Source organism: Benincasa hispida, chromosome 9 (assembly GCF_027475165.1).
Source record: "Benincasa hispida cultivar pf3 chromosome 9, pf3_genome.v1.1, whole genome shotgun sequence".
Lineage (NCBI taxonomy): Eukaryota > Viridiplantae > Streptophyta > Magnoliopsida > Cucurbitales > Cucurbitaceae > Benincasa > Benincasa hispida.
In genome coordinates this window covers 52,535,607-52,555,473 of record NC_143486.1, presented here as the reverse complement: position 1 = coordinate 52,555,473, position 19,867 = coordinate 52,535,607, and the positions used below count along the sequence as shown (strand labels likewise).

The 19,867-nt window shown below is 36.5% G+C and overlaps 2 protein-coding genes across 2 annotated transcripts; both read left to right on the top strand.

Annotated features, from left to right (window-relative positions):
- Positions 1-414: 414 nt before the first annotated feature.
- On the top strand, positions 415-4,185 carry LOC150033898 (uncharacterized protein At4g26485-like). Its single transcript, XM_090317118.1, has 5 exons — positions 415-574; positions 1,547-1,751; positions 2,485-2,781; positions 3,907-3,973; positions 4,120-4,185. The coding sequence occupies exons 1-5, from the start codon at positions 415-417 to the stop codon at positions 4,183-4,185; spliced, it is 795 nt and encodes a 264-aa protein (XP_090173244.1).
- Positions 4,186-16,406: 12,221 nt separating this feature from the next.
- Positions 16,407-18,952, top strand: LOC150033897 (uncharacterized). The gene is made up of 2 exons (XM_090317117.1): positions 16,407-16,791; positions 18,909-18,952. Exons 1-2 carry the CDS (start codon positions 16,407-16,409, stop codon positions 18,950-18,952), a joined length of 429 nt encoding a protein of 142 aa, XP_090173243.1.
- The last annotated feature ends 915 nt before the right edge of the window (positions 18,953-19,867 follow it).

The following is a 19,867-nucleotide window of genomic DNA, read 5'->3' as shown; positions in this document are numbered from 1 at the left end:
TTCCCATCAATTTATTAAAATATAACAAACATAAGTTTAACTCAACTAATTTAGACAAATATCTTGGATGAAAAATTTACGTCGAATCGTCATTCCCACATATTGAACTTTTGTAAAAAATAGACTAAAATGTCCATTTTTAAAAAATACAGAAACTAAAACAAAAAGTTAAAAAATAACAAAGGAGTTGAAAATAACCTTCAGGAAGGCCATAAGTCACTCAACAATACATGAATCCAATTCCTTGGATTTCATTGAATGCTATTCCAATTCCCATTAAAGACTATAATAAAAACCTTCCATATTCCCCCCAAAAAAAAATGGCTTTTCAAATCCAAAACTTGTAACAATATAAATATGTTGAGTTATTATAAAGGGTATTGTTATTATTATAAGATCTCACATATTATCAATATGGGAAGATCCAATAGAAGAAAAAATAAATGGATAACACATTACAGCAGCTCCCACAACATACTTCTTGTTGGAGAAGGCAATTTCTCATTCTCAGCTGCTTTGGCCACTGCCTTTGGATCAGCTACCAATATGGTTGCCACTTCCCTTGACTCCAAAAGTAATTGTTTTTCATTTCTTTCTTCTCCATCTCTCAACATGTTTCATTCCAAAGATTCTATACATGCATTTTCTGATCTATTATATTTTATCATTTACGACTAATTTCACTTTTATTCTATTTTGGTCCTTAAAATTTAAAGTCATCATATGATCTATCTTTTGGTTTTCTAAACTTTTGGAAGGTCGAGTTGAATAATGATTTTCTCTCAATTTTTCAGTATTATAGTATTTATATTTGGTAAAAATACGCTTGAATCTTTAGTCAAATTTTAAAAGAAAAACAATTTTTTTATAAGAAAAACTTTTTTTTTTTAGTTTTCAAAACTTGATTTGGTCTTAGAAATTAGTTGAAAGTAAATAACAAAACATATAACTTATGGGTGTGGTTACCAAATGGGATCATAGTCTTTTTAGATTTATTTAAAAAAACAAATAAAAATATTTTGATCATTGTTATGTTATTGCTTTTTCATCTTATTTCTATGTGTTCCAACGTTCGTCTCTAATTTATTTGGGCTTGGAACTTTTATTAACATGTTAATTACCAAAGTTGCACCAATATTGAAGTAGTTAAAATTAAGAAAAAAGAAAAGATCTAAATAGTTATTATTATTATTATTATAAAGTTAAGAATTGAAATGGATATTTTTTAGGACTATTTATAAATATAGAAAAATAAACCAAAACATTTATAAAATATTCTAAAATTTTAGAACTATCAATGATGTCTAATAGACTTCTATCAGTATCTATCAGTGACATTGAAGGCAGTGTCTATTAGCATTAAATGAACTTAGAGTATAGTTTAGTAATTAAGGTCTATCTTTTTTGTTTAATCTTCCACCAATTGATTACTATTTCTAAACATGGAAAGCCTGATTTTCTCTCTTAAAATATAACATTTTGTATTGGTGTTTTCTTTTTTTCCCTAAATAATCCAATAATTTTTTTAAAAAATAAAAATAAAAAGAGACATTGTTGAGAAAGTACAACTCAAAGATTGAAACAACCTTGGAAGAGCTGGAGGAGCTTGGTTGCGATGTGATGCATGGAGTGAACGTAATGACAATGAGCCAACATCCATCTCTTTGTGTCAATTCCTTTGATCGTATTGTCTTCAATTTTCCCCATGCTGCTTTCCAATACTCTAGAGAACATGAAACCAACCAAATCAAGTAAGTTAAATTCAATTCCAAGTAACCAAAATCAAAACCCTACTTTGTTATATATTTTCGTATGCTTTTATTAAACTTTCATGTTTGTTGAATACGTTCATGAATTTTCAATCTCGTGTTTAGTTAATAGCTGTCTAGTCAAAATTTTAAATTATGCATATTATAGATTTGTAGATTTCAAAAAAATGTCGAAAATTTGGAATCTATTTAATACTAGACTTATTTGATAAAAAGAAAAATCAAACTTAGGGATTATATTTGTAATTTAACTAAGTCACCTCTATATTTTAAGTGTCTTGTAGATAATGTTTAAACTTTGTGCCATTTTATAGTATTTATTTTTTCAATTATTCAACTTTTAGTATTATAATTTCAATAAATCTCAAATTTAGTTATTAAAAATTAATTTTTTTTTATCGAAATAAGTTTAATAATGACAATAGTAACTTTCATGCAAGAAAAAAACACTATGTATAAATATATTTTTATAATTGATAATGTAATGCTCATAGGAACTAATTTTGTTTGGTTATCAAGAAAGAAACTAATAGTAAGAATGGACTAAAATTGAATAATTGAAAGTACGGGAATAAAAATGGTATTTTAACTAACTTTCCAATATGTTTAAAAAAACATATACAAGGGTTAGTAGAAAGTCTTATATAAAACCTCAACAAATTGCAAATTGCAAATTGTAATGGCCCCTTTGGTTTTGTTTTGGTATTTTGGACAGACTTCACCAGAATCTAGTGAGAAGATTTATGAGGAATGCAAAGGAACTATTGGCAGAAAATGGGGAAATTCACATAACCCACAAGACATCATATCCTTATAGTGAATGGAAGATTGAGGAAATTGGAGAAGAAGAAGGATTATATCTAAAAGAAGAAGTTGAATTCAACATATGGGATTATTCAGGTTATGTGAATAAAAAAGGCAGTGGACCAAATAGCAATAAAACTTTTCCTGTGGGATCTTGTAGCACTTTTAAGTTTGTGAAAAAACTTTCCAAAAAGGAGATGAAGAGAAGGTTGGCCATGTCCATGTCCTTGGCTGCTGACTTTACACAACCTGAAGTTTAATTAATCTATGTGTAATAATAATGATGATGTTTGAGATATGTATGTAATAGGGCTTCTTGGTAGTTCTAAATTAAAGTAGGAGTAATCTCTTAGTTGTGATTTGGTCCGATAATTTTAAAGAGCAGTAATTAGCTGCACTTAACCTTTGTATTCCTCATTTTTACCACACAAAAAAATTAGAAAAGAAACAAAATTACAACTTGGCAATTTTATATTTGGTGTAACTTGGACTGCACTAAAAGTTTCCATTTGGGCACCTTAGATTCAGTTAATTGTATTTTGGCCCTTCAATTAAAATATGGGAAATGGGAAGAAATGACCGATTTTAGGCTTCCAGTTTGAAAAATAGACAAAATAATAATAATACTAATCTGTTGACAAATAGCCTATATAGAGAAAAATTAAAGTTAAAAATGTAAATCTTGAAATCTAGGGAGCAAATTCAAACAAAACTCAAATTTCAATAGTAAAATTACAATATTTTGAAACCTAGGGACTAAATTGAAACAAAACTCAAAATTTAAGGACTAAATGTATAACATTTTAAAATCTAAGGATCAAATAGAAATTAGACTCGAAATTGAGGGACCAAAAAGATATTGTTACCCTTTTTTCCCCAATTTTTTTTGCCTTTTTTGTGAATGTCAACCTATCCCCTATTTATGTGAAACTCTCTATTATTTCATACTTAGATTCTTTATTGTTTATTAGTTATGATCTAGACCTACAAACAATCTTTTTTTTTTAAAATGTATTTTTAAAGTTAGCCGAAATCCCTTTAACCATGATCCTTGTTGGAGAGATTTAAGTGTTGCTACTATTGACGCCAAATTTTGGCAAAGGAAAAACACACTTGACCTTTACGCGACATCAATAGTAAATTTGTAATTTGGGGAAGGGAGGACTTGCAAAACAAAGAAAAAGGACTCTGATACCTAAGTCAGTAAGAGAATTATGAAATAGAAAAGAACTTGAAAGTTTAAGTTACCTTATATAGAGTTATAATGATGTATTTATAGGCTTTGATCCTTCTCTTATTCCTTATCTGATTAGGGTTTTTTATTGGATTGTAGATTATGTTCGGATAGAGGCCAAATGGTTCGGTCTTCTTGCTTGGGCCAGTCTAAGCTTATTCCTTGCGTACTTGGCCTTTTGGACCTCCGATTGATGGACCTTCCTTCAGACTCAGTCTCGACCTCGACCTTGATCGGGATGAGGTCGACCTATTTATTTGATTCCCAACCCATTTCCTTTTATCTTCCCGACTAACGTTTTTGTTGAAACAGATGTCACAAAAGTTGCTGCACCATGGAAGAACCACTGCCCTGAAAGCAAATATGGCACGACCTTAGTGCTAATTACTTATGCTGGTTGCCCCCCAAGGTTAACATAACCTCCAAATTCAGGCGTGCATTCGCTGGAAAAAGGACTAGAATCGATAAGAAGATTGCTCAGAACAGTAGAAACCAAGTGGAGAAGAAGAAATAAAATTCAGTTGTGTATCCTCTCTCACATATCTGAACAGTATTATTATATAGTGTGTGAGAGGAGGACACCAACAAACGAAAGGTCCGTTAACGGATGGAAAGAAACGGACAAAAACTCGACAGACAAAATCTCCAACGAACAGAAACTACAACGGACAGAAACTCAATAGATAAAATCCAATGGACAAAAACTCAAACGGTCAGGATGGTTAAGTAATAAAAATTTGATTTATAAATAAAAGAATAAGTAATAAAAATTTAATTCTTTTTCGTGCAAGCGCCGTTACCCGAACTTGAACCGAACCCGCCCGCCCGCTTGTTCGACTAGACGGGAAGCGGCAGCAGCGCGTGCATGTGGTGAAAGGGTTATAATTCCACCACCAACTCACTTTAGATTCTCATCTAGAATGCCTTGGTATTTATACACTTTAGGCAATTCTAAATCTATCTATGTAGGACAAAACTTCCCACTCTCTTAACTTTTCCTATAAGCCTAAGTCCAAAAGTCATTTCCAACAGCTTTTGCCCTTGATTCTAGAATCCACCCGTAACATTAGCTCCCACTCCCAAGTTAGGGTTTGTGGTTTTTTTTTGGCTATTTTACCTTGGGTTTTAATCCTAAGAACCTATCTTGGGAGTATATTCTCCCTCTTCGATTTTGTTGCCACCTCATCGTGAAGCTCAATTCGGACTTGCTAGGGACTGTTGGGCCTACCGAGCCAAACCTTTTTGAGGTCCAACCAATTTTTCTATGTGCTTCTCCATCTCATGATGAAGTTATGCGCCCAGTTATGTTAGGCCCACCTCAAGGATAAGCTCACCACAGACTTTTGCACTTTTATACCTAAGGTATACCCTTGATCGTGAGCTGATGTGGAATATTGTCTGGCCAATCTTATTTGGATTCAACCAGCTTCCTAGCCTAATCTTCCATCCCTTAGGTGGAGTTGTAGTCACTTTATCTTTATGTTCCTTGGATAATTCATTGTTTCTCTTTATCGATCTTTCTTGTCGCATTACCCTTCCAACTCTAGCTATTTTGTTACTAATGGTTGTGATGCTTCCATGTCATCTGCCATTGGTCTTCAATTAGTTTAGTGCCATGTGTCGTGCCCTCTTTGGTCGGCTTTGGATCGAGGCCAACTAGCTTAGTTTCCTTTCAACTGAAATCCTTAGATTTGAACTTCCCCTTTTTGGCCTATTACATTACCTTTCATAATGCTCAAGGGAATCTCATTGATTCTTGCATGCCCTTTTGGTTTTTTTTAGCAAAAACAAGCCTTGATTCTTTTTTTCTTGAATTGTCATGTCATGTCCTTTCATGCTTCCCATGCTTTTTCATTGTTGCATCACATCACTTTAAGAAATAGACCCTTAGGTTATCTTGCTTATTTTCAGATAGAATCTCTTAGGTCTTTTGCTTCCTCATCATAAAGTCATTTTTGTTCTCTTTCTCAGCCTCGGAGCCCAGGTCGACCCCCCTCTTTTTCCATCCTCTATATTATCACTCTTAGCCCCATTCATTTTTTTCTCGACTCTTATCGAGTTCGATCTCCTTAGGGTGGGTGTTCTTTTCCTTACATATTTTTTTCTACTTCTTTTGTATCTTGCTAGTTGAAATTTCCTTTATCATGGCTAATGATAATGACTATAGCTTGATTAAATTGATAATTTTGATGACTACTTTGATGGAGTTCATTCGGACTTCTCTTATCATGAGGCCACTCTCGAGGTCAAGGCCGAGGGGTTTGAAAGGGGGCCGACGTTTGTTATTTTAATTTGTCATCTTATGTCACCGAATCTCATTTTGATAGATTGAGGCTTGACTACTTTATTCCAAGAGACATTCATATGAGGATTCCTAACCCGAATGAATGTATAGCTGATCCTCCTCCCAGTTAAGTTTCTTTTTACCTAACTATGTTTTTTTGTTTGGTGTTCACCTCCCTTTGGGCTTTTTTCTTCAAAGTTTTTTGGCATTGCTTCAATTAGACCCCGCTCATATTGTTCCCAATGGATGGAGTCATTTTTTTGGTTGTTATCCTCATTGAGCTTAGCACGACAATGGATCCCCTGTATCGGCAATTACTTTTATGTCTTTTCATAATGTAAGTCAAAATCTGAGGTTTAGCGAGTATTTCTACAATCTGAGTGCAAAAGAAAGAGTTGAAGTACACGAACCTGCTTTTTTAAAAACTGAAAAAATGATTGGTTTTAGGCCAGTGGAAACTGACTCTTTCTTGCCTGGAAGGTTCTCATTACGTGGTTCCAACAGGTTCAGGGAATACAGTAAGTTGCCATTGCCTCTATTTCCCTTGTTGGAGCCGCATTTCATGATCCCCACTTTTCCAACCTTATTGTTTTTCATGTGTAGTACCCAAAACCTACAAAGGATCTTCTAGTGTAGATTCTTTCTTGGACGTTGTTTGTCACCTTGACGACTCTAGTCGTTTTGGTCTTACATTGGTTCAGTAGCACATACTAGTTTCTCTTGGTCTTGTTTTTCCTCACGGTCTGTTATCTACTTCTAGCTCTCCCTAAGGCCTCGACTCTTTAGTATGTTAACTTTGGATAGTCTTCTTTATCTTTTCTTCCTCAGTGTCTTTCCTGTATTGATACTTCGACAATAAGCATGGCTAACCTTACCAACTACTGATGGAGTCTTGCGTACCTCTTGAAGAGTTAACTCAGGCTCAATCCAACATCACCACCTCAACCGTCTTCTTACTGACTCTCAGGTAGATCTTCAATCTTCTAAAACTAATGTGTTAACCCTTCAGTCCAAATTTGAGAGAGCTGAATCTCTTCTTTATGATATTCCATGCCTTGAACAAAAATTTATGGAAATTGAAGGAATTCTTATCAAAGAGAACCTATGAATAGAAGCAATATCGTTCCAAATTCATTGTGACAAAATTACAAGCATTCACAAACATACAAACTAGTTATGCATTTTTAACAAAATTACGGCATTCTTTAGAAATTAAATACCAAAGTAATGAGAGACATACCTTTGAAGAACTTTTTTTCTGACTTTCTCTTGCTCTCGTAGAGTCTGGAACAACAACCTCTCGCTGTCTCTATTATCGTTTACCCAATCGTCTGGTCAATCACGAACAAATTTCTCTACGAACAAGTAATTTCTTGGACACCATCACTCAGTAACATTGGTATTCTCGAGTGAGAATCCAAGAAGTGTAGGCTCTGTTGGACTTGGTAGAGGTTTGGAGGAAACAACGATCGAACTCCATGACCAAGCAAGTGGAAGAGTATAGTGACTTTTGTGCTTAATCATCTAGTAAAATTTTAGCAGGTACACGATCGTTTAGGAAATCCAGTGTGATCGTTTACACGATCGTTTAGGAAATCAGGTGTGATATTTTATACGATTGTTTAGTAAAAAGCTATATGATCGTTTAGAAAATGGCGGGTGTACACGATCGTTTAGACAAACTCTTGATGGCTATCGTGTAGTCTCTTGTGAGCTAAACGATAGGCTGTGTACTTAATTAAGCGATTCAACGATTATTTTCCAAAATGAAAACATTTTTCATTTTATCCTTCAATTATGAAAAATAAATAAAACCTCCCATTTCACGCATGGTTACAGGAGAAACCGCATGCAATTATCTCAAAATGGTTTTAGTTATAAATAAATATAATAACTAACTTATCATATTATATTTTAACCAATAGTTTCAATATCACATCATATGTAACATTTAAACCATAGGCCTTTTCTCCTTTACTTGATACAAATCATATATATATCAAATTCCTCCAAATAACGTATCTCATACATCATGTCAACTATATCATATATAATTAACCAATTTAACCATATCATATATAATCAAACTCCCTCTTGTCAATTTGAACACTTCAAACAGACCCAAAAACTAATTCTCAACTTGAATCAATTGAGCTACCAAGGGGATCTTATGGACCTGTAACTTGAAGCTCCAACGATACGTATATAGCTAACTAAACTCTTTAGTCACGAGATCCACCATCTGTTATGATCAGGCACTCCACTAAAGATAGACAGTTCTACTCTTCCACTATAAATATATTTCCGTGTCCATAGAATATAACCAATCAATAGTATGATAACCCTTCATAGATGCTTATAAGTATAGCTGGGCCATTTTACCATTTTGCCTCGTTTTGCACTTGTATGTCTCCACATACATTCTTAAGTTACAACGACAACCAGGGATCTTAGTTTATTTGTTTGTGGTAAAGAAAATAAAACATCTCATGTTTCATAGACAATGAAGTAAATATTTCATATTATTACATAAAAAACGTTTGTTCATACAGGTGTTTACAAACTACAAGACCCTACGAGAGTTTAGGGAATCAACCCCAGCAATCTCCCACTTGTCCTAAAGCGAGTGAGTGTACACAAAAAAAAGTACAAATCAATAAATTAGGGCACTAAGGCCCTGTACAAAAATCTCCAACTTGCCCTAGTCCAGCTGCGAGTGGTCTCGTAGACCCATGCTCTGAAGATGACCCTAAAAAACTATAGCTGTGAGAGCCTTTATAAACGGGTCAGCAACATTGTGCTTCGAAGTGATCTATGTGACTATCACGTCTCCTTGATGCACTATCTCGCGGATGAGATGATACTTCCGCTCTATATGTTTGCCGCGCTTGTGACTCCTAGACTCCGTGGAGTTCACCACAACACTACTATTATCATAATAAAGGGTGATGGGCCTAGACATGTCTGGAACAACTTTCAGATTAGTTAGGAACTTCCTGAGCCAAATAGCCTCCTTAGTACTTCGCCAGCTGTTACTTACTCGACCTCCATCGTGGAGTCGGTGATGCACCCCTGCTTAGTGGTTCGCCACACTATAGCTCCTTCATTAAGAGTGAACACTGAGCCTAAAGTGGATTTTTGGGAATCCTTATCAATATGAAAGTCAGAGCCCGTGTATCCAGTAAAGATCAAATCCATAGATCCATACACGAGCATGTAGTCCCTCGTTCTCTGAAGATACTTGAGGATGTTCTTGACGGCGGTCCGGTGACCCTGTCCTAGATTAGACTGATATCTACTGACTATCCCCACAGCATAGCAAATGTTTGGTCTAGTATAGAACATCACATACATCAAATTGCCGACGACAGATGCATGGGGACCCGTCTCATCTCCTCAACTTCTTGTGGTTTGTCTTAGGACACATTTCCTTAGACAATGTAACTCCATGCAGAAAAGGTAGTAAGCCCCTTTTGGAGTTCTGCATCGAGTACTTGAGCAACATCTTGTCAATGTACGATGCCTGAGACAACGCTAGCACTTTGTTATTTCGATCCCAAAAGATTTGAATACCCAGAAAAAACTAAGCCTCTCCCAAATCTTTCATTTGGAATTGGGTCGCTAGCTAGTTCTTAACTGGTGTAAGTAGACCTACATCATTCCCAATGAGTAGGATATTTTCTACATACAACACTAGGAAAACTATTGAACTGTTGATGATTTTCTTGTAGACACAAGGCTCATCAACGTTTTAGTCAAAGTCGTACGATTTGATCATCGTATCAAAATGAATGTTCCAAGATCGAGACACCTGTTTCAACCCATAAATGGATCGATTCAGTTTTCCAATCTATTGCTCTTAACGTTGGGCTATGAAACCCTCGGGCTGCACCATATAAATGGTCTCCTCAAGATTACCATTCAGAATGGCAGTCTTGACATCCATTTTCCATATCTCATTGTCATAATATGAGGCAATAGGCAGGAGGATACGAATAGACTTCAACATGGCAACAGGCGAGAAAGTCTCCTCATGATCGATTCCCTCTACCTGGGTATAACCCTTTGCCACAAGACTAGCCTTGAAGGTTTGTACCTTCCCATCGGCACCCCGTTTCCTCTTGTAGATCCATTTACAACCTATATGTTTTACCCCATCAGGTTGATCTACAAGCTCCCAAACTGAGTTGAAGTACATCGACTCCATCTTGAGATCCATGGCTTTGACCCATTCATCCCAGTCAACATCCTTCATTTCCTTCTGATAAGACAACAAATCCTTAACCTCGCCATCGGCTACCATAGCTAAGATTTCAGTGAAACCCACATAGCGAACATGTGGGTTTGTTACCCTCCTACTACACGAGGTTCTCTCAACTCTTGAGGTGGAACTGACCTACTAGATGAACTTCCATCAACAACTTTTGTTGACAGAGCAGGATCATCAACAAATTTTGTTGAAGTTTTAGTAGTTTCGTTGGAAAGTTCACGCAACACGATTTTACTACGTGGACTGTGTTCCCTCATATGATCCTTCTCCAGGAAGGTAGTGTTCGTCGACACAAACACTCTGTTTTCCTTTGGATCATAAAAGTAACCCCCTCGTGTATCTTTAGGGTAGCCTACAAAGAGCCACAACCTCGAACGTTGTTCCAGTTTCTTTGGATTGGCCTCAAGCACATGTGTTGGGCAACCCCATATGCGAAAGTGATGCAAACTAGCTTTACGCCCGTTCCACAAATTTAAAGGTGTTCTCGCAACACTTTTGAAAGGAACCACAAAACGAGTCCGATAAGGAAGCGTAACTCATCATCGACCGAATCATGTCCAACAAGATTTTGTTCCTCCTCTCTGCTATACAATTATGCTGAGGTGTATGTAACACCCCAAAAGTTTATGGTAGTGTAATCTTATAATTTTTTTTATTACTTGAGGGTGTTTTTGGAATTTTGGACATTTAAGTGTAATTGCTAAAGTTTAATTATTGTGGAAATTGGGTTTTTTCTGTTGCATAATTCAATTTGGAAATTAATAGCAGGAATTAATTTCATTCTGGGAAGGAAGGGAATTTAATAGAATAAGTGGAATAGGAAAAGAATAAAATGAAATAAATATTACTTTATTTTATTTTCCTTTTTTTTTTCTTTTTTTTTTCCTTCCCTTTCCTTTCATCCTCGCACCACCCAAGCCCCCCCCCCCCCTCGAAATTTTTTCTTCCTTTCCGTTGATTGGGTAAGCCGCCACTAGCCGTTCGTGCCTCCAGTCAGACGCCGCAACTCCCCTCTCCCTCACCCTATTGTGTCGAGCCTTAGAAGCCAGCCGCACGAATTCAGTTGTCTGCCAGATCTGACACTTGCCGTTTGGATTTGAGACGCGTCCAGTCAGCCGTTGAGCCGTTCGGATCTGACGCATCCAGCCAGTCACTGATTGTCGACCCATGCTCACCGAGAGCCACCGCTCCTCAGTCCGCACCGTTCAGATCATAAGTCGCACGCCGCCCAGCCTTGTCCACTCTCTTAGCCACGTGTTCCCCAACCTCAACCCACGCACCACTTATATGTCCAGCCTTGCAGACCGACGCGCCGCAATTGCTGTCATCGCGGGTTTTCTTTCGCCACCGCTTTCATCGGATTCTTAAGATTTTTGGGTAAGTTAATGGGTATTTTTATGGGTTTTTCTTAAAGTAGCTTGAATGCCTATCAAGTTTTGACATAAATTTATGGTTACCCACTAAGATTTTGGTCTGATTTGATTGACCCACAATGTTGGGATTTTAGATTCATGATTTGGGAGGATTTTGAGGTGGTCCATCACGTTTGAAGTTTAATACCAATTTCAGTGGAAAATTTGTTAAGGTTGGTATGTTTATGAGTTTTGAAAATTTACCTTGGACCAAGCCACGATTTCAGTAAAGTTCAAACTGGAGACTGTGAGTAAATTAGTTAATTAGAAAGGACTCAAGGATTAATTTAAATATTGGATTTATTATAGGTGTCGCTTCAAGGCTCTGCTTAGCAAGGAGGGGATAAGCTTGCTTGAACTAATTTGGATTTACTTTGAGGTAAGTAATCTTACTACTGGAACTGCCCTCATGCTAGGCATTGATAATTATGATTTATTGAGGATTATTGGTTAGCATGATATTCATGTATGCCTTCATTAACTGAGGTTTGAAAGGACTAGAGTTAGGTATTAATGATTATGGTTACTGAGGATATATTGATGGTTTGATGTTTATGTATGACTTGCTGGCATGGGGATTTAAAAGACTAGATGCACATAGAGACGTTTGAATGCTAGGATGATTGAGTATATTATTATTCTTGAAGATCTTGCTGAATCTGAGGATGATGAGATGTATATGTATGTTATAGAGCTTTGATGACGAAATCTATATGTATGTTATAGAACCATAATGATGAGATGTATATGTATGTTATGGGACTAGGACGATGAGAGATATATATGTATGTTATAGAACCATGTTGTGATACTTTTGATGTTAAGATTTTGGTAGTGTCCTCACAGAATAGTTAGAAGCCCATTAGATGTTGTGTTTCCTTCGGGATTCACTAAAGGTGGTGTTTCTTTTGGGGTTCGCCAAAGGTTGTGTCTCCTTCGGGATTCACCAAAGGTTGTGTTTTCTTCGGGATTCACCAGAGGTTGTGTTTCCTTCGGGATTCACCAAAGATTATATTTTCTTCGGGATTCAATAGAGGTTGTGTTTCCTTTTGGAATCACCAGAGGTTGTGTTTCCTTCGGGATTCACCAGAGGTTGTGTTTCCTTCGGGATTCACCAAAGGTTTTGTTTCCTTCGGGATTCATCAGAAGTGATGGTTTCCTTCGAGATCCACCAAAGATTGTGTTTCCCTCGGGATTCACTAGAGGTGGTATTTTCCTTTGGGATTCACCAGAGATTGTGGGTCCTACGGGACATACTAGAGGTAGTGGGAATACTTAACTATAGTAGGATAAAAACCAGTTTTTCATGTATGTATGTGTCCCATGAGTACTAGAGAAGTTTATATGTTTCCACCAGAGGTAGGCATCTAGAGGACATAGATACCTAGCATGACCCCAGTAGTGGGGATTACTTACTGAGTATTTTATACTCATCTTTCTCATGTTGTTGTTTCAGGTAAAGGTAGAGATGCACCGACAATTGACAAACGGAATCCGTGATCGAGCCACTGGGACCATTTTTATGCTTTCGCTCATGATATTTAGATTTCTTTTCATGTTTTTAAACTTTCAGTTTTGACGTTTGAAACTTACTATTAAGATTTCTTTTCAGATCTATTTATTATCACTTATGATTTATGGGTACCCTATCGTTTGTTTTTAATATTTGAATTTAATGAAGGTCTTTTGAATTTACCTTATTTATTTAACATTTATTTCATTATAAATGTGTGTCATTTTAAGTTTCATGCATGCATGTGTTTAGTAACGGCCCAACTTGAGTCCTAGGGGGGTCGAGTCGTTACAGTTGGTATCAGAGCCCATGTTTTGGGTTTTGTAGACTGACTTACTATGTAAGTCCAGATTGTCCCTGTGGCTCATGAACGGATTCCAAGTCATCGTTAGGTATCTCCTATCAATTGAAAGTTTTATGATAGTTGTGCGTTAAAATATTTGTTTAGCTTAAATGCACCAATATGTTTTAATGCTAGGGTAGTGACATGAAGGAGTTATTATAAGAGGATTATCAGGTACGACATTACAAAAGGAGAAAAATAAAAATAGAATAAATTATGAGGTCCCTTGGTACTAGTTTATCTCATGGAAATTCTGTTAGAAACGAACAAATATATACCTCAGTTCAGAGATCTTAAGAGGTTGGTGAAGTTATGTGGAGTCATGACAGTTTTTGAATAAAGGTACGTAAATGTTTAAGCCCAAGAATAAAATTATCGAGGCAAGAATTCATCCAGGACTAGTGTTATGTTTTGTGTTGGATAATGCAATTAGTGGTAGTATAAATACACAAGCCAGTACTCAAGTATAAGGTTAAAAGTTATTTTATGGATAAGAAGGAAAAGGAGAAGAGTCTATAAATTTATTACAGGTTTTGAGATATTAAACCAAACATTTTGAGATGAACTTTGAAAAGAATTAATAAGTCATAAGCACTTTGGTAATACTAGGAACTTAATGGACTAGGTAAAGTATGTGCTATATGAAAAATTCTTTGGGAAGATCTAGCTAAGTTGATGTCATTAAGGGAAGCTAAAATAGTTGAACATGACCTTGAAATTAAAAAGGATAAAGCAAGGTGTTATTTGTTTAGGTTGAAATATTATTTTCGTATACCTAGACTAAACCCAGAGCCTTATTGTGATGAGGAGATCCAAGTTAGGCAAATTTGAAGAAACAAAAGTATTTTGGAGTTTAAAAGTATGTAAATTGGCAAAGAAGAATTCTACAGATGGAAATTCTTAGTGAGAGAGATAAGATTTATGGAGAGTTAAGTAAAATATAATTTAGTAAAGAGATTATGTTCCACTTGGAAAGTGGGAAAAAAAATGAAAAAAATGAAAAAATGAGGTGTCTTGAATTTAGTGGTTTTATCAAAGATAAGTGTGAAGGAGAGAAAAGTATCTAAGAAAGTTTACTCTTTTGGAAAGAGAGAGAAATTTAATGTGTTCAAAACTCTTAGTTAAGTATGGTTTGGAGGCTTGATAGGAGGGGTTACAAGGTATTTATTCTGGTGTAAAAGAAGAATACCTCATTATTATGTGGAACTTTTAGACAATATGTGTTGGATGGAAAAATAGCTTACATAGGTGATTGGGTATGGAACTTGGTTTTAACACAAGAATCTGATACCAAAAACAAAAGGTTGAGAAGAGATAAGCAATAAATTGAGTTACTAATAACATTAGATATTCAAGAACTATTGACATGGTATGTTAAGGCTTCATCAGTTAAGAGGTAAACCATTGAGGGCATTAGTATGATTTAAGGGATTTTGATGTAGTGTGCAAGTTTGAAACATGTACTAGAAAGACTATCAAATTGATTGAAAAGGGGAATTAATCCAGCTTGAGGTAGACAAAAGTGGTATATGCACAAAAGTAAGTAAGTTAGATCTTCCAATATCACCATTGCCATAAGGGATGGACTAGTAATAAAGTTGAGTTGATAACAAGAAGTTGCTATAGGTGGGTTTGGAGCAGTACAGGATAATATGTTTTACTTTATATTGGCAATGAGTTAACTAGCTCTAGGGAGTACGAGTAATTCAAGTTATGACTTATGAATCAAGAAGGTTTTAGCGTTAAAAAAAAACTAACTTCAGGGATCAATTACGGTTATTACGAGGTTATGAAAATGTGTTATTAATTGACTGATGCTTTAGCATCTAGGGACTTCAAAACCTAATTTTCAAAGGGAATGTTAAACTCATCCGCTGCAGGGTCTAAGTAATGATATGTGATTGTCTTAAGCCTAAAGAATAATATGAGGATTGGCTCAAGCAAGTTTTATAGCCCATGACAGTAGCCTCATGGAGGTGAGACTTAATTAGACAGAGTTATTCTCAGACATGTAAACCCTAAGAATGACATCATAGTCGACACTTCTAGAGTAGAAGCAGTTTTCAGTTGACCAGATTTGTTTTGGTACGTATCTTCAGATGACGCATTATATAGCATGACCAGTTTCTTTACTACACACATGAAGTTTTCCCTGTGACAAATGGTAAGCTCAAATATATGTTTTTAGTGGATAAGACTTTCTTAAACTCACAAAAATTTTCATAGTTCTCAGCTTGAACGTGTTAAAATATTGTTGGTTTTCAGCATCTTGAGTTTCATAGTTATTTATGGAAGGGGTTGTCACACCATTTTTATACTAGTTTCAGCTATGTCAAACAACGACCCTCGTTTTACATCTAGTTTCTAGAAGAGTTTTCGAGAAGGTGTTGGATACCCAGTCAGAATGTATTACAGCTTCAGCTCACAGACTGATGGTGAAACAAAGCATTTGAACCAGATATTAGAAAATATGTTGCGTGCCCGGGCGATAAGTTTTTAGGGAGTTGGGACTCTCACCTGCATTTGATGGAGTTGTGTATAATAACAGTTAGCAGGCCACCATCGGCATGTCGCCATTTGATGCCCTATATGAGAAGAGTTGCAGGTCTCCTGTATGTTGGGATGAAGTAGAGGAGAGGAAGTTGCTAGGGCCTGAGCTAGTTTACCACAAATGAGGCAATACAGAAGATCGGAGCTCGTATGCACACGGCTCAGAGCAGTCAAAAAAGTTATGCTAATGTGAGACTAGTGATAAAGTGTTCTTTAAGGTGGCACCTATGAACGGTGTTCTGAGGTTTGGCAGGACAGGGAAGTTGAGTCCGAGATTCATCAAGCCTTTCGAGGTCTTAGAGCTAATTGGCCCTGTAGTTTATCGATTAGCTTTACCTCCATCACTGTTTTCAGTTCATAATGGCTTCCATGTTTCGATGTTGAGACAGTATGTGGCAGATCCATCCCATGTAGTTGACTTTGAGCCATTACAGTTGAATGTTAACTTAAGCTACGAGGAGAAGCCCATGGAAATTCTCGCTATAGAGGTAAAGATGTTGCGTAACAAGGAGATAGCTTTTGTGACAGTGTTACGGCATAATCATCAGTTTAAGGAAGCCACCTGGGAGCGAGAGGAGAGAAGAGAGCCCAGTACCCAGAGCTATTTCAGAAGTAACTTTCGAGGACGAAAGTTTTGTAAGTGGGGAAGAATGTAACACCCCAAAAGTTTATGGTAGTGTAATTTCAGTAATTTTTTTTATCATTCGAGGGCGTTTCTGGAATTTGGGGCATTTAAGTGTAATTGCTGAAGTTTAATTATTGTGAAAATTGGGCTTTTCCTGTTGCATAGTTCAATTTGGAAATTAATAGCAGGAATTAATTTCATTTTGGGAAGGAAAGGAATTTAATAGAATAAGTGGAATAGGAAAAGAATAAAATGAAATAAATATATATTATTTTATTTTCCTTTTATTTTCCTTTATTTTTCTTTCTTTTCCCCTTCTTTTCACCCTCGCGCCGGCAACCCCCCCCCCCCTCCCGCCCCCCACAGAAATCTTTTCTTCCTTTTCGTCGATTGGCTCGCCGCCTCCAGCCGTTTGCGCCTCCAGTCAGACGTCGCTGCTCTACTCTCCGTCACCCAGTTGTGTCGAGCCTGAGAAGCCAGCCACGCGACTTTAGCTGTCTACCATATCTGATGCTCGCAGTTCGGATTTGAGACGCGTCCAACCAGTCACTGATTGCCAACCAACGCTCACTGAGAGCCACCGCTCTTCAGTCCGCACCGCCCAGATCATAAGTCACGCGCCGCCCAGCCTTGTCCACTCTCATAGCCGTTCGTCACCCAACCTCGACCCACGCACTGCAGTTACTATCATCGCGGGTCTGTCGTGTGGGTTTTCTTTTGCCACTGCTCTCATCGGATTCTTGAGATTTTTTGGGTAAGCTAATGGGTATTTTTATGGGCTTTTCTTAAAGTAGCTTGAATGTCTATCAAGTTTTGACATAAATTTATTGTTACCCACTAAGATTTATGTCTGATTTGATTAGCCCATAATGTTGGAATTTTAGATTGACGATTTGGGAGGATTTTGATATGGCCCATTAAGTTTGAAATTTAAGACCAATTTTGGCGGAAAATTTGTTAGGGTTGGTAAGTCTTTGTGAGTTTTGAAAATTTACGTTGGACCAAGCCACGATTTCAGTGAAGTTCAAACTAGAAACCATGAGTATATTGGTTAATTAGGAAGGACTTAAGGATTAATTTAAATATTGGATTTAATATAGGTGTCGCTTGAACGCTCTGCTTGGCAAGGAGGGGATGAGCTTGCTTGAACTAATTTGGATTTACTTTGAGGTAAGTAATCTTACTACTGGAACTGCCTTCGTGCCAGACATTGATAATTATGATTTATTGAGGATTATTGGTTACCATGATGTTCATGTATGCCTTCATTGATTGGGGTTTGAAAGGACTAGAGTCAGGTATTAATAATTATGGTTACTAAGGATATATTGATGGTTTGATGTTTATGTATGCCTTGCTGACATGAGGATTTAAAAGACCAGATGTGCATAGAGACATTTGAATGGTAGGATGATTGAGTATATTATTATTCTTGAAGATCCTGTTGAATCTGAGGATGATGAGATGTATATGTATGTTATAGAGCTATGATGACGAAATCTATATGTATGTTAAAGAACCATGATGATGAGATGTATATGTATGTTATGAGACTAGGACGATGAGATATATATGTATGTTATAGAACCAAGTTGTGATACTAGTGATGTTGAGATTGTGATAATGTCCTCACTGATTAGTTAGATGCCTACTAGATGTTGTGTTTCCTTCGGGATTCACTAGAGGTGGTGTTTCCTTCACGATTCGCCAGAGATTGTGTTTCCTTCGGGATTCACCAGAGGTTGTGTTTCCTTCAGGATTCACCAGAGGTTGTGTTTCCTTCAAGATTCACCAGAGGTTGTGTTTCCTTCGGGTTCCACCAGAGGTTGTGTTTCCCTCGGGATTCACTAGAGGTGGTACTTTCCTTCGGGATTCACTAGAGATTGTGTGTCCTACGTGACGTACTAGAGGTAATAGGCATACTTAACCATAGTAGGATAAAAATCAGTTTTTCATGTATGTATGTGTCCCATGAGGACTAGAGAAGTTTATATGTTTCCACCAAAGGTAGACATCTAGAGGACATAGATGCCTAGCCTGCCCCAGTAGTGGGGATTACTTACTGAGTATTTTATACTCATCCTTTCTTATGTTGTTGTTTCAGGTAATGGTAGAGATGCATCAGTGATTGACAAGCGAAATCCGTGATCGAGCCACTGGGACTAATTTTGTGCTTCCGCTCATGATGTTTAGATTTCTTTTCATGTTTTCAAACTTTCAGTTTTGGCGTTTGAAACTTACTATTATGATTTGTTTTCAGACCTATTTATTATCACTTATGATTTATGTGTGCCCTTTCGTTTGTTTTTAATATTTGAATTTAATGAAGGTCTTTTGAATTTACCTTATTTATTTATCATTTATTTCACTATAAAAGGGTTTCGTTTTAAGTTTCATGCATGCATATGTTTAGTAACGGCCCAACTTCAGTCCTAGGGGGGTCGGGTCGTTACAGTAGGTGTACTTGGAATTGAGAGTTGGGAAACGATTCCATGTTCTATCATATAGTTCTAGAACTCATAATCCAAAAACTCTACACTCCGATCCGATCAAAATGTTTTAATCCGTCTATCCAATGCGTTTTCAACTTCAGCCTTGAACTCTCTAAACTTTTCAAAGGATTCAGACTTTCGTTTCATCAAATAAACATATCCATACCGAGAGTAATCATCAGTAAAAGTGATGAAATACTCATAACCTCCCCTGTCTCGCACATTCATCGGGCCACAAAGGTCTGAATGCACTTACTCTAGAGGTTCTTTGGCTCGATAACCTTTTTAGTAAAACATCTTTTAGTCATCTTGCCTTCAAGGCATGACTCGCACACAGGTAAAGAATTTTTCTCTAACTCGCTTAGAAGTCCATTCTTCACCAGCATCTCAATCCTATTGAGATTGATTTGCCTTAATCGAAGGTGCCAAAGTTGGGCATTTTCCTTAGGAGAAAACTTTTGTTGTTTATTTTGAGTTACGACAGTTTTAAACATCTCTATGTTATGGAGGGAATGTTTTGCTAATAGTCTTAGCACATACAAATTATTTTCCAATTTTTTTGAACAAATCT